Below are 14,020 nucleotides of genomic sequence, written 5' to 3'. Positions count from 1 at the left end.
CCATTGAGGTAATTAAACTGGTATAAAGTACTGATTTCTGAAGTTGCTCAACATTTCTAGTTGTGGGGCCGCGAGTATCTGTGGGCTTTGATTTCATGAAAATTTGGGTCGCGAAAAAAAAGTTTGGAAACCACTGCATTAGTACTTCCGCAACTATAGTAAGTCCAAAAGTTGGACTTCACACATATTTCCTACCGATAAAACCTTGCTCACAATAATAAAGATTTCAGTTAAACTAACATTAAATAATTACAAGCTAGATTGCTGCTGAAACTCAATTTAAAGTACAAATTAAGCTTAAAATATCTTTTTTGTGGGGTTTCTATCATTAATCTATAGCAAACCTTCTTTGTCATTAAATGGGTTCAACGTATAATATTGATATATATTAAATATTAGGTTTTTTGCATATAATAATGAATCATGTCATTGAAGACAAAGTAATCAAAACGCCCAATCCTGGCCAGAGGTATTATGTGTAATGAACAGATTAGGTTGCTAGCGCTAACTTAATCGGCAACTTCCGATCTGGAAGTAATATAATTATGTGATTATACCAGCAGAGGTTTTATACAATTTGATAGGCATGATAATATGGGCTCAATAGCGGGAAGCCACAATGATTTATGGTAAGCTTTCCATGGCCAATGCATAACTTTTTAAACGTATTGTGATATAAAGAAATTTCAATATAATATATTAAGTATATTAGCTGTAGCTGTTTGTCCCGATGGGAAATAGTATAATCAAGAGATAGCGTGGAATGTAACAGCAAATGTGATGCAATGCAATAATCACTCCCATACTGTGTTTTGAATCAGACAATAAATTATAAAATACAGAATATTGATAGACTACGCCAAATAAGGAAGTTTCACTTGTTTTCACACTCCAACCGTTTTTCTCTGCTACGTCCTAGGTATTGAGCGAAGATCTATATCAGTCCATATCTCGAAAGTGCATTATCTACATTTTTAGCGAAGCTTAATTTCAGTACATCGCTGAAGAATATTGCAATGACATAGCCAGTTGAAATCTTAGTATGCAGTCTTTGTATTTCAGTTCATTCATATGTTTTTTTTCGAAACTTCATCTCACTGAACTTCAGAGACTGCCGATTAAATTTCCAGTCATGCCAACTAACGGATTGTGCCGTATCGCGCCCGTCCTGGTAATAAATCCCATTCAGATTTGAGTCATGACAACTATTGTACCACCAAGCCCCACTGCAAGTGATTGCGCAACTGCCGGACGTTTGGTCATTGTCAGAATCTTTCGTACTAAACTGCATATTGTTATGATATGCTAATGAATCTCCGGCTGTTCCATTATAATCCCCAAGTGTCAACCGATATTTATCACTTGCAGATGCGATTGAGAACGCTCTAAAAAACGAAAAACAAAATTTGATTTTGTGGTAATTCTGAAATTTTATAAAATATTTCGCTAGACTCTAGTATCAGTAATTACAAGAGAGAAAAGCTCATATTTATGAACACGAAGATCCTATCAAACAGAGTTTCCCAAACTTTTTGGGCCGTGGACCCCTATTTGTGGATCTTATGACGTATCAATTTCTGTGCCAAACCAACGAGTGAAGATAATGTTTTATTTATACCACAAACGACATTAATGTGATGAATGAGGTTAGTTTTCATTCACAATTTATCAAATATCAAAGCAATTTGTGGCAAGCAAACTTGTAGGTGCGACTCTCCGACGATTATCAACCTGTATTTTGTTATCATATGGGTAAGAGCTGTAAATTCTGTTTCACATATATAAGTCATTACAAAAGACAATAAAAATTTTTAATTGTCCTTTCCGACAGAAATGCATATTTGTTCGAAACGCTCAACCATTAAAAATCGATCAGACTCCTCATACCGCTGCGGACCGGACCCACTGTGCAGTCATCATGGACCCCTGTTTGGAAAATCCTGCAATACCTAACCGCAGTGCCGATAGGATATGATACTCATACGAAAATGTGACCACCAAGATCACAAAAAAAACCGCTCGGCGGAGTATAAACGGTGTTTCTATAAGAGAAAACAGCGGAATTTTGCAAAAAAAATTTCAGTACAAAGTGTAAGTGTGACGTAAAAGTTGGATTTTGTGAACAATATTCACAGTGTTACAAAAACAAATGCGGAAAACGATAAGCCTCGTGACATAGCTAGATTTAATCGTTAATTTTAGCTGAAACATGGAAATTTGGTTCAAGTTTGGTTATGGCAGCATCAGGAGGGCCAGATTGAATCACCCAACGGGCCTGTTTGGCCCGCCGGTCGTAGTTTGCCCATGTCAGGCTGGGTTTAAATATGTTATCAATGATAAAGTATATTTCATCACTAACCTATATGTAGCATAAGCAGTGTCTCCATTGAAATTTTCCAAATCAACTCTTAGTTCGTAACTTCCATTTTTAGTCAGTTGATGGATTGTTTCCAAGCCTAAATATGGAGCATGTAAAACATATGAATTGATTACGAGGAGTAAAGCCGGTTGTAATTTCCGAAAAAGCTCAGCAAACTTTCATGCTTGAAAAAAATAATCGAAAACATTCAAGAAAATTTTTAGATGAATATTTCATATCAATTCAAATGCACGTCGGCCCTCATATCTGATGGTGCTCTCTAGAACTATTGAACTTTTTTTTTTGGATTGCCCCACACTCTAGTATGCAACAACAGACATCCGATTATCAAAACCAAATAAGAACATTATTCGTTTAAACCAAGCTTCCCTAACTTTTGCGCTCCCACCCCTCCAATATATTAAATTAAAATTCCTTCTCTTCTAGGTAAAAATGCTAAATAGTTCGAAATATGCATTTTTGATATTTTATTCATACAGTTATTTTTAAGTTTGAGTAAGCCTACTCAATAACAAAAATGTGATGTGGGTGCGACTTCCAGCTCACTGTATGTTAATGCAGGCCCCAATGTTGCTACTGCACAGTCTGCAGTTTCACTTCTGTGAAAATATCATTTCTGTAGTACGTTCATATATAGGCTGACAAGACAGTAAATCCTCGTTAATATTGTTATTGTAAATGTATCTGACATACGACACCAGGTACACTTTATTTGAAAATGTCCATCGATTCATCAAACTGAATGAAAAATTCACAGCTTTCCTTAATTCGTAGAATGAGCTGCTCCTGTTCATCTCTGCTAATTTTAGGGAATTCGGCTTGACACAGTATTGTTCGATTAAGAATTTTCCGCATTTCATTGGCCTCTTTTTCACCGTGAACAACTGCACTCATTGCAATTGCCGCTGCTAGAAGAAGTTCCTTGCCAATACTGCAATCATCAAGGAAGCCTCAAATGATGCTCTTGTGTGCTTCCCTGCATTCAGAAACTCACTCTCAAATGATCTTCATTGTGTTTCCGAAGTTCGCAATAAAACGATGAAAAAAGTCATCAGGCAGACTCATTGCGACGAGAGTCGTGCTTTGCGCGAAGATGTCTTTTCAACTATGTAGGCTTAGGACACTCATTTACTAACGTTTGATTGCAAATCTAGTGCAGTGGACGTTGTTCATGACGCAGAAAACTTTCGCTAAATATTCTCTTTATGCAGCACGCTATCGATTTTCGCATTGTATTCGCGCTTTTTCGAAGCGCACATCGTTGTCGTATTTGCCACTAATATCTTCCAATTCTTTTAAACAGCTATCCATTGATTCCCTTAAATTGGATTTTTTAATATTTAGCCTGTAGACATCATGACAGGTCGATCGGTCCTCCTAAATTAATCTTCCCTAGTGATGGATATCAATTTTACCCGGGTGTAAACTTAGTAATATTATTTGCCTGGCGCAATAAATAGATATTCGACGAAACAAAAGATAGTCCTATTTTGGTGACCGTACATTTGAACCCATGTACATTTGAACCCATGCGTATATCCACGGGTTCAATCTATATGCGGGTGCTAAAACCCATGGGTTAGGGTTAGTATGGGTTTAACTATCCGTGAAACAAAAAAAATTCCATAGGTGCAATAGCATACAGGTGCAATTGTCATGGGTTCAAATGTACGTGGGTTCAAATGTAATGGAACCTCCTATTTTACATCCGATGTCGTGGTATATCTTAATTAAGAGATTTCTGCCGCGTTAGCGAAGTGATATGAATAACGATGTCATGCGAGCGCGCCGATTCTCTGATTTCTCTCGAATCGCGAGATATCTTTTTGCGCTCGTTTCAATAATTGTGTTAGGAATCAAATTAGCTATTACTTTGCGTGAAAATGGTGTACTATTTGAGGCACTTAAGATTCGTATATCTATATCTGGCCCATTTTTATTAGTTCCTAAATTAACGTAACGCAACTGGTTACTGACGACTGGAACCGCTTTCCATACGACAATATACTAAATTTAGAATTATAGTTTTTGTCGATATAAACTACACCCACCTAACCACATTTCTTTATCCTTTTCTCCAAATCCATTAACATAGTCGTTCCATCCTCTGTAGAAGTCTTCCGTTCCGTCCATTCTTCTTTGAAAGACCTTAATAAATTCCGTTAGAGCTGATTTGCTATCGCATGAATCGAATCAGGAAATGGTTTCATCTATTTTTATTGGCGTAATATTCACGGCAATAGACCAAATGTTTCATAACAAAGATAGAAACGTTAAACCCAACCATGTTGGTTATGTGGAATCAATTATAAATAAAAGTGTAACTTACAAACCATCCGCCTCCATCGGTTTCAAGATCACAGTAAACTTCCACCGATGTGTGTTCTGATTCGGGATATATATCAAAGACTCCGCCGGTGGTGTTTTGACGCTTTGCATAGATGCGATGTACATTTGTGCAACCTTTCGGAAAATCTGGTAAAAATTATAGTTCAGATTTTTACATAGAGGGTGGGGTAAATAAATAATTGCTATTCAGTTAATTGACCAAAAATTTGATTTGCACGCGTATTCTACTAGATGTCCTACACATCGCCTCTACTAATTGAAAAAACATGAGTGATATGAAGAAATCAATATTCGTTTGTTCAAAATCAGCATATTGGATACGGGACTAATTGCGTATTTGGAATAAAAATTTACATAACTTCAACGTCGCAATGTATTGTTTGACATTAGAATGCCTTAGGAAGAGAGGGCCGAGACGCAATTTCATCGCAACTAGCATGTCACTTTGGTACTCAAGACTTCCCGTGCGGACATAAAGAACTCACGCCCATTTAATGCTCTGTGTGTTACCTTGTGTTGCCGTAACCAGGAGTTCAATGGAATGATTCAAATGTAAAATTCTTTCAAGAGACTGATTAATCTGTAACTGATGTTGCTGTAGTTTCGAGTAGAGCGCTCTTGAATCTGTAAAAACCTAACGCTATTTATGTCTGATAGCAAGTACTTTTTGTCGGTGACCGTACATTTGCACCCATGTACATTTGAACCCATACATTTGCATTCGTATATCCGCGGGTTCAATCTATATGCGAGTGCTAAAACCAATGGGTTAGGGTTAATATGAGTTCAAATATCCGTATAAAAAAATTCCATAGGTGCAATAGTATGCAGGTGCATTATCGTGGGTTCAAATTACGGGTGTAAATGTCCGTGGGTGCAAATGTAATGGAACCTTTTTGTCGCCTTTTCAAAGCCTGTCAGAGACAATATTGTCACATTTTTACAGATTACTAGATTCAGTCATTTCTAATTGTGATAAACTCTTGTAAAATTATTTATATAATTTCTAGTATTATTAATCAGAGGTGTCGGATTCGAATCACCTCGCCGGAGTCGCAAGTTCAGAGTAAGTCCAAATGTTCAACTGAAACTGAAAGGCTTTTATCTTTGCAACGCACAAATTTTTCACAGTCGGAATTTTCTTAGTCGAGAGTGGTAGTCAATTTTTTTTTAACCTGGAGTGAAAGGCCAAATATACACGTGAACCACATGTGTAATAAGGTGTATATGCTGATGATTTCGCAAGATATTTTATTGGCAAAACCAAAGTCTGTAGAGTTCCTCGCAGCTCATGAATACCTTTTTTATTTATTCAACAGAACATTCGTTCGACATGCCAAACTATATTTAAAACAGAAAAATTACCTTCATTTGCAATCATCTTCAATTCCGAAAACGAATTGTTAATTTCAGATGTCAAATTTCGTTCAAGCCATTTCAATTGTCCAGAGGACTGGTGTTCTTGATTTTCTAATCGCTCTTTCATAATTCTCATTTCATACTGTAGCTATTGGTACAAAATAATTATTTTCATCACTATTTATATGTAGCTTATAAGGGCATTGAAGGATCTAAAGATGACCCTTGCCACATATTACATTCATGCTGCTACTAAATTTGCGACTATCATGGGCAGTTTATTCTGAATAATAACATACAACTAGATCCCAGTGAAGGGTATTAAAATCAAGTAATATGATTTTAAAATTTTTAGTTCAATCGTGCAGATCGATCGAAACTTCGCATTGATTATTGCTTTGTGACGTCATCAAACCCGTCAGTTTTAATAATTTTCTGTATGATCCAAAAAAATGATTTGCTCTTACACTAATAAAATATTTAGGTCAGATTTCATAGTTGGGGTAAATAGCGTCGTTGTATCTTAAATATAAATGAAAGAGAGATTGTATTGCATTGTGAATTTTAACGTTTTGACAAAATACTTTTGTCACGATGTTGGTGCATTAGACTTCCGGTATATTGATAGAATGAATGGTACATTTTTCATACCTGTGTGATGATCACAAGACAGAAAACAACAAGCCCAACAACTAATGATACAAATATTGTCAGAGCAATCAGTCCTCTTCTTACTGCTGTGTCTTTAGTAACTGGAATGGTAGAAGAATTCAAACAATGACCGAATATTCATAGGATTTGTAATAAAGTCAGTTATGTCCAGGTTTCCAGAAAATTCAATGGTTCGTGATAAATTTTTCACAGGGCAAGTCACGTTATGCATCTTATAGAAATGCGAATGTAATAGTATGTTTTCATTAATTGAAAAACAAAGCTATGTTGGAAACGAATGATACCACGTATAAACTAGAAGTTATAATACCTTTTTGTTTTTGCTGCTGAACGGTTGCCGTTTCGGAAATATTGTTATTCGATGGCAAAGCTTTGCTTCCATTTGTATTATCTGGAATATCAGAGTGGAATATCGTTTCAGCTCTAGACATCTTGACAGGTCGATCGGTCCTCCAAAATGAATCTTCCCAAGTGATGAACATCATTTTTTTCACGAGTGTAAACTCGCTATATTATGACCTGGTCTCGTAATTCTTTGATGCATATGAGTAGCCTACCGGTAATTGATTCATAAAATGACATGACACGTAGCCTACAAAACAGGTTTATAAAGCGTTGAATAAGCAATACGTGTGACTTGTCACGAGTAATGTTTGTTACTCATGCGATTGGAACAAAGATAATTTTGCGCTCCATATTATTATTTAATCATCCTGAACACGAGATGATGCTTTCTATTGCTGATATTTATCACTATGTGCGTAATAAGTAGCTAAAGATGTATATACAGGGTTCCATAAAGTCCCTTTACAATTTCAATTTTGTTACGAATACAGTTCCCGATATACATATCTTAACCAGGTTTGTTGTTTTTCAGTCAGCAATTGTTCAAGTATTTTTAGTTCATTTATTACATCTGTGAGGGACAAAAAAGTATAAAGTACCGAAAAAGTACCATAAATTCCTTTGCAATTTTAACTTTCTTAGTGTATGCGCACCCTATATACGTCAAGGGTCACCTATGCCTTTAGTTGTGTTTTGGAAACATTTACTGTATAGCCAAATACAACAACGTTAAACGTGGCGTATTCACATAATCGAGCAATGGTGATTTCTACCGGGCTTATTCGTGATAAGAACACAATCAACAGGTATGAAGCAAGCAATATGAGTTTTGTGAACTTTTCTTATATCTGAGTCATGCTTTTTTCCCTAGAAAAATAAGACATAAATTATTATTCTTGTTTAGACTGCACTCATTTACTAATGAGTGATTCTAGAATCTTGCTTCACACTAAAACAAATATATTCCTGTAAGGTTTCATCTGACCAGACTCAGTTTTCCTCGAACATACATGATTCAACTACATACATTATTTATTTGTACTTCTTTCAAATTAGAATAAACATTGGAAATAAAACGCAAACGCTATTAATTTGGGACAGAAAGTCTGAAGAAATATGTAAAAAAATGGTGAATGACACCAATTTTTTAGACATTTTTTTCCCAAATTAATAGATTGCTCGGACATACTCTATTCAAGTGCATACATTATTTATTTGTACTTCTTTCAAATTAGAATAAACAATGGATTTTAAACGCAAAATCTGTTAATTTGGGACAGAAATGTCTAAAAAAAATGGCGAATGACACCAAATGCGACGTAATAAATTGTACATATTAGTTTGCCTGAAAGGTCGATACATTGTCAAATTTAATCTTTTCCCCGAATGAATTCTCGAGCAGTCACGTGCCATTTTTAATAAATAAGTTTACACACTCCTGCCTTGAACTGACAATCAAGGAAGAGAATTATTCACATGATACGTGAAAAAATTACATATTGATTAATTTTCAACACGATAGCAAATAGTAAGAAAAATCACCAAATTAAACACACGTCCCAAAACATTAAACGTAGTGTACACGAAAAGGAGTAAAAAGCAAAAGATCACGAGGCATTGTTAAAAACAGACATAGTCAATCGGTTACAGGAAAAAATCCAAAAATGAGAATTTTATCACTTCATCAAGCAAACAGCCTGAAAAAAAAAATATTCCTATCCTTACAAAAAGAATATACACTTTTTTTTTATCTGATTCAATCTACAAACAACATGGCAAATCCGAATGAAAAATTGATAAAGACAGAGTCTTTAAGAAGTTGAAAGCAAAGTAGATTGATCGCAAAATCACCAAAATTGGGGCTGATACAATTTCAAATACGTTATTTATTTGTGAAAAAGATCTAAAAACAATTTTTAAGGCGTTCATGTGCAACTAGGTATTTTGGAACTTGGACTTTACACATATATTATACCAATAAAGCTTTGTTCACACAATTGAAGATTTTCGGTTAGACTAACATTGAGTAATTTGGATGATAATCTATAGCAATCCTCATTTGTTATAAAATGTGTTCAACGTATTATATAGAATAGATTGAATAGTATTTTTCGTATATAATAATAAATCATGTCATTGAAGACAAAGAAAGAAATCAAAATGTCTAACCCTGGCCATTAGTAATTAATGGGTTCCAATCCAGTTTTCACATTTTGTACGTAACAAATCATAAACCAATAACTTTCCTTCTTACTTTTTGATAGCTATTTGCTTGCCAGCGCTAACCAAATCGACAACTTCCGATCTGGAAGTAATAAAAATATATCAAAGGATTTAATAAAAATTGCTAGGCATGATAATACAGACTCAATTGCGAGTCAAATTTATTAGATGGTATAATATTTAAATATTGTTCACCTAATTCTAAACTAGGATAATATCATATTGTGATATCACATAATGAAGGATTTATAATAGGTTTTTGTTGGACAATGCATAACTTGATACAAAGAATAACCAATGAAATATTTTAAGTATATTATTCATAGTTATTTGTCTCAATGGGGAATTTATTTTATAATAAAAAAGGTAGCGGAAAATTTATTAGAAAATGTGATCCAATGCAACAACAACTTACATTAGCTTGCAGAGTTATGACTATAGCAGTAAATACAATCATGAAAAGCAGAATAAACGTAGACTACGCTAAATTAGGAGGCTTCTTTAGCACAGGTATGGAGCGGAATTATGTAACCCAATATCTCAATAGTACTTTTTATAGATTTTCATCAAAGCCTAATTTTAGCATATTCTATTAGTCCTGAACGTTTTAACAGTGAAAAATTAGGCATGAATGAATGCGATCATTATATCCCTAACACATCAATTCAATTGCAAAACAAAGGAATCGAATTTTCGGAAGAATGTCGTTTTCATGCGCGATACCATTGCAATCAAAATGTCTTTAATGTTTAAAATATTGCAATTACAATACACAATGAAGAATTTGTAGGCAGCAATGTTTATTCGTTGAATATTAAGTTTTTTTTCTAAATTTCATCTCAGTGAACTTCAGGGATTCAGTATACTCGAAGCCACGCCAATAAACCGATTTCCCATCATTTCGCCCACTCTGGTAATAGACACCGTTCAGATTTGAGTGATAGCAACTTTTGTACCACCAGCCTCCTTTGTATGCGCTTGCACAGTTTACTGGCAACTACCCATCATTATCAGAATTCTTTGTAGAAAACTGCACATTGTTATGATATGCTAATGAATTTCCAGCTGCTCCAGAGTATTCTCCAACTAACAATGTTAGTTTTCGCTTGCAGAAGAGATTGAGAACGTTCTGAAAACAAAGGTTGAAGGTTGATTCAATGATATTTCTGGCAGGTTAAGTAAACATTTACTAGAATATCTCGCGCGACGGTCATATCGGTAATATAAGATATAATTTTGCACGAATGTATTCTTGTAGTGACATCACACACAATATCCTTAAAATTAGATCCTGATTTTAACTGATTCAACTTACTTCGCTCTTATACCAACTGCTGTGGGACACGTGACTCGAATTTTGTGACGGTTGAAAAAACTTGGTTTCCAGTCAGGGAATAATATTGCACTATATATGTGGGAGAAATAGCACAATGCTCGACTAATTAAGTCTAATCGATGCGGATTCATTATCTCAAAATTTATAAAGATAAACTGTATTTTAATACTTACCCATATGTGACATAAGCAGTGTTTCCATTAAAATCTTCCAATTCAACCCTTAATTCGAAATTTCCGGTTTTAGCCAGTTGATGGATTGTTTCCAAGCCTGAAATGGAAGAATTTGTGGAAGACTTTGATTGATTGAGAAATGGAAGACTTTGATTATTTGGAAAATTATTTGGGCAATGCCCCGGTTGTTTTTTCGGTATAATAAAAAATATTCGAAAAATACCTCAATATCGGTTGCACAGACTGTCTACACTAGCCATATTCTCCCGACATGGTTCATTTTTCGCTCGCAAAGCCTTCGCCGAACGTCGACGGGGCGACGCCGATTTTGCCCCGGTTGCTCATTGTATATCGTATTTTCTCTTTTATCTTCCACTCGCCGCGTTTGTCTCGTTTGTTTTCTGTTTCTTTTACTAAATCATCGGGGCCGATCGGTGCTAGCCCCGAAATTATGACGACACAATGCCGACGTTTCTTACAACAACGTGCTGACATATTCACGCATTCCTTCTCGTTCGTTGGTTGCTTGAAGAGTTGATAGTTTCCTCGCCTTCGTTTTTGTCGCTTGTTCGCTATTTGAATCAGTTAGAGACCTTTAGTCCATTTGCTTTCGATTTTCCACATTCCTTTTGAGCTCCTCACTTCTTTACATTCTGCGCAGAAACTTGGTATAAAAAACACGAATGGTTGTGTTACAGCGAGGACAAAAATGCACTTTTTTGTTTTTATTGCCTACTTTTCGCTACCGCCCGTGACTCACGTTGGTGTAAATTTGGTTTTAGAGATCTTAAACATCTTTCCGAGCGTGCCAGGGATCATCAATCTTCTATGGAGCATCTGGACAATGCAGTAAAATACCGAACATTCGGAAATGTTAATATTGCAGCACAGTTGGATGAAGGACGCGCGGTTTCTATTCGTCGGCACAACCAAAACGTCGAGAAAAACCGCCATGTTCTCGGTCGATTGATAGATGTTTTGAAGTTTATTGGTTGTCACGAGCTGTCCCTCCGTGGGCACGATGAACAGGCTGACTCTTCTAATAGAGGGGTATTTTTGGATATGGTGGAATACACCGCATCCCTAGATACAGTATTGAGAGATGATCTTGATGCCGCAACTGTTTCGAAAGGGACATCTAAGGATATCCAAAATGATTTGCTCGACTCAATGTATAAAATTTATTTACAACATTTGGCTCTGGAAATTGAGAATTGCCAGTTCCTTTCGATTCAGTCTGACGAGACAACTGACATCACGTGCGTTTCCCAACTGGCTGTGATTTTTCGGTTTGTGAAAGATGGTAAACCAACCGAAAGATTTCACAGCTTTGTACCAATCGTTGATCGCACGGCTTGCGTGATATCGGCTGTACTGAAAGAAGTGTTACAGCCTTACAACGCGAAGTCAAAATTGATAGCTCAAATTTATGACGGCGCGGCAGTCATGAGTGGGTCGAAACATGGTGTTCAAGTTTATATAAAAGAAGATTTTCCTCATGCGCATTTTTTACATTGTTATGCACACCAATTTAACCTCTCGTCCGTATATTTTTTGCAAATGTTTCGGGGCTCTGACCTCCTTCGCCAGATATGTAGCCGCCGTCTCCCAGCTTGTGCACCAACACGTTGGAACTTCCAATCACGCGTGGTGCAGGGCGTGTCCGAAATTAGGTCTGAGCTCATTGAGTGTTTCAATGGCATTCAGAGCTCTCCGGTTTGGGACGAACGCTCTGTGAGGGAGGCGGCAGGTCTAAAGCGTCTGCTAGAAGATGGTGAGTTTTCATTTTTTCTCGCTTTTTTCTCCACAATATTCTATCACGTGGATGTATTATACGGCGCATTGCAGTCAAGGCTAATGGATGGAGCGTCTGTGCAGTCGTGTATTTCAGACTTCTGCGATGCTGTATCTCGTATCCGGGAAACAATAAAATACGACGACACATGGAGTGCTTCTTTACGCCGCGGGCAAACAACGCAGCGTTTGATTTTGTCTGCAAAGGAATGCTGTGACATTCTGTTGAATCAAATAGGCGATCGTCTGCGCACTGAACACCTTGGCGCGTTCTCTTTGATGAACCCCAAAAATTTTTCAAAATTTGCACGTCAATTTCCCATCCATTTGTTGGCTACTGTCTCCAAATTTTACCCCATGATAAACGTGGGTAAATTGGAAAATGAATAGTGATGTATATACACCAATCAAACTTTTTTGAACATCACACCAACTTGCACGCTCTATGGGTTCCTCATAGATAACACTCTAGTAACTACCTTTGCGGCGTCTGCAAAATTTCTGGACATCATTTTGACGACGCCTATTTTTTCCGCCGACGCAGAGCGAACATTCAGCACGCTGAAGCGTATTAAAACGTATATCAGAAACACAATGAAGCAAGATAGATTAAATTCCTTGGCTGTATTATCCATTCACAGAGACGTTATTTCTGGGATGTATGACTTTAATCAGCGCGTTATTGAGCATTTTGCTTCCAAGAAACCGCGGCGTGTTGCATATATGTTCAAGCAGTAGAAGTCTAGCAGCATATATATCTATGAGTGAGCGACGCATGTCCTTATCTTTGCATAACCTTTCCTTTCTTCATAGTAACGTTTTAAACCTTATTTTAGGTTTTGTCTGCTTTCCCGAAGTTTCTGTTAATATGTCATTGTATTTATCTGGGTAAATATTGCCTTTCCTTTTGAAAGAGGTTTCAAAATAAACTATGTCTATATTTATTAATCCCTTGACTTGGACCGGTTTTAAAGACACTTTCTTATCGTTAAAAATTGTCGCTTTTGCCGATTTGTTGTTACCGATGGAATGGTTTTTATACTCATAAAATGATGGGAAAACTTACAGCGCTCATCCTGTCCCCGTAGATGGGGGTGGCTTGGTCCCGCAGTAGCTTGCCCCGGTTGTCAAAATGACCACGCGCCGCCACTGACTCTTATTATATTTTGGGTCAATGTTTGATATTGTAGTCATATCGGCTATTGAAATCTATGACGAATGAGCAAACAAGACCAGAATAATAATGTCAGAAAAGACTAGAATCTCCCAAAACGAGAAGACTACTTTCAAATTTAACATGCTTAAACGTAATGTCGAGATCAAAAACCCCATTCAACTTTAACCTGGATTGAGTGTGGGTCTGGGGGAAATATTCGAATAACGAATCGA

The 14,020-nt window shown here is 36.4% G+C and overlaps 1 protein-coding gene across 1 annotated transcript; it reads right to left on the bottom strand.

Annotated features, from left to right (window-relative positions):
- Positions 1 to 378: 378 nt before the first annotated feature.
- Positions 379 to 7,291, bottom strand: LOC120337892 (fibrinogen-like protein A). Its single transcript, XM_039405795.2, has 8 exons — positions 7,071 to 7,291; positions 6,740 to 6,840; positions 6,095 to 6,236; positions 5,240 to 5,353; positions 4,710 to 4,855; positions 4,432 to 4,528; positions 2,360 to 2,456; positions 379 to 1,385 (listed from the first exon to the last, which is right to left on the bottom strand). The coding sequence occupies exons 1-8, from the start codon at positions 7,243 to 7,245 to the stop codon at positions 1,064 to 1,066; spliced, it is 1,194 nt and encodes a 397-aa protein (XP_039261729.2). The 5' UTR covers positions 7,246 to 7,291; the 3' UTR covers positions 379 to 1,063.
- Between the last annotated feature and the right edge of the window lie 6,729 nt (positions 7,292 to 14,020).

The sequence above is a fragment of the Styela clava genome, chromosome 10 (genome assembly GCF_964204865.1).
Source record: "Styela clava chromosome 10, kaStyClav1.hap1.2, whole genome shotgun sequence".
Taxonomy (NCBI): Eukaryota; Metazoa; Chordata; class Ascidiacea; order Stolidobranchia; family Styelidae; genus Styela; species Styela clava.
The sequence above is the reverse complement of the archived record's forward strand: the minus strand, read 5'-3'. Positions and strand labels throughout refer to the sequence as shown.

What these genes read in the sequence shown, in the direction of transcription:
- LOC120337892 (XM_039405795.2), bottom strand. Translation starts at nt 7,245, where the DNA reads ATGATGTTCATCACTTGGGAAGATTCATTTTGGAGGACCGATCGACCT. An exon ending in GGATAAAGAAATGTGGTTAG is followed by an intron (nt 2,457 to 4,431) that starts GTGGGTGTAGTT and finishes CTCCATATTTAG; the next exon opens with GCTTGGAAACAATCCATCAA. An exon ending in ACTGCTTATGCTACATATAG is followed by an intron (nt 1,386 to 2,359) that starts GTTAGTGATGAA and finishes TTCGTTTTTTAG; the next exon opens with AGCGTTCTCAATCGCATCTG.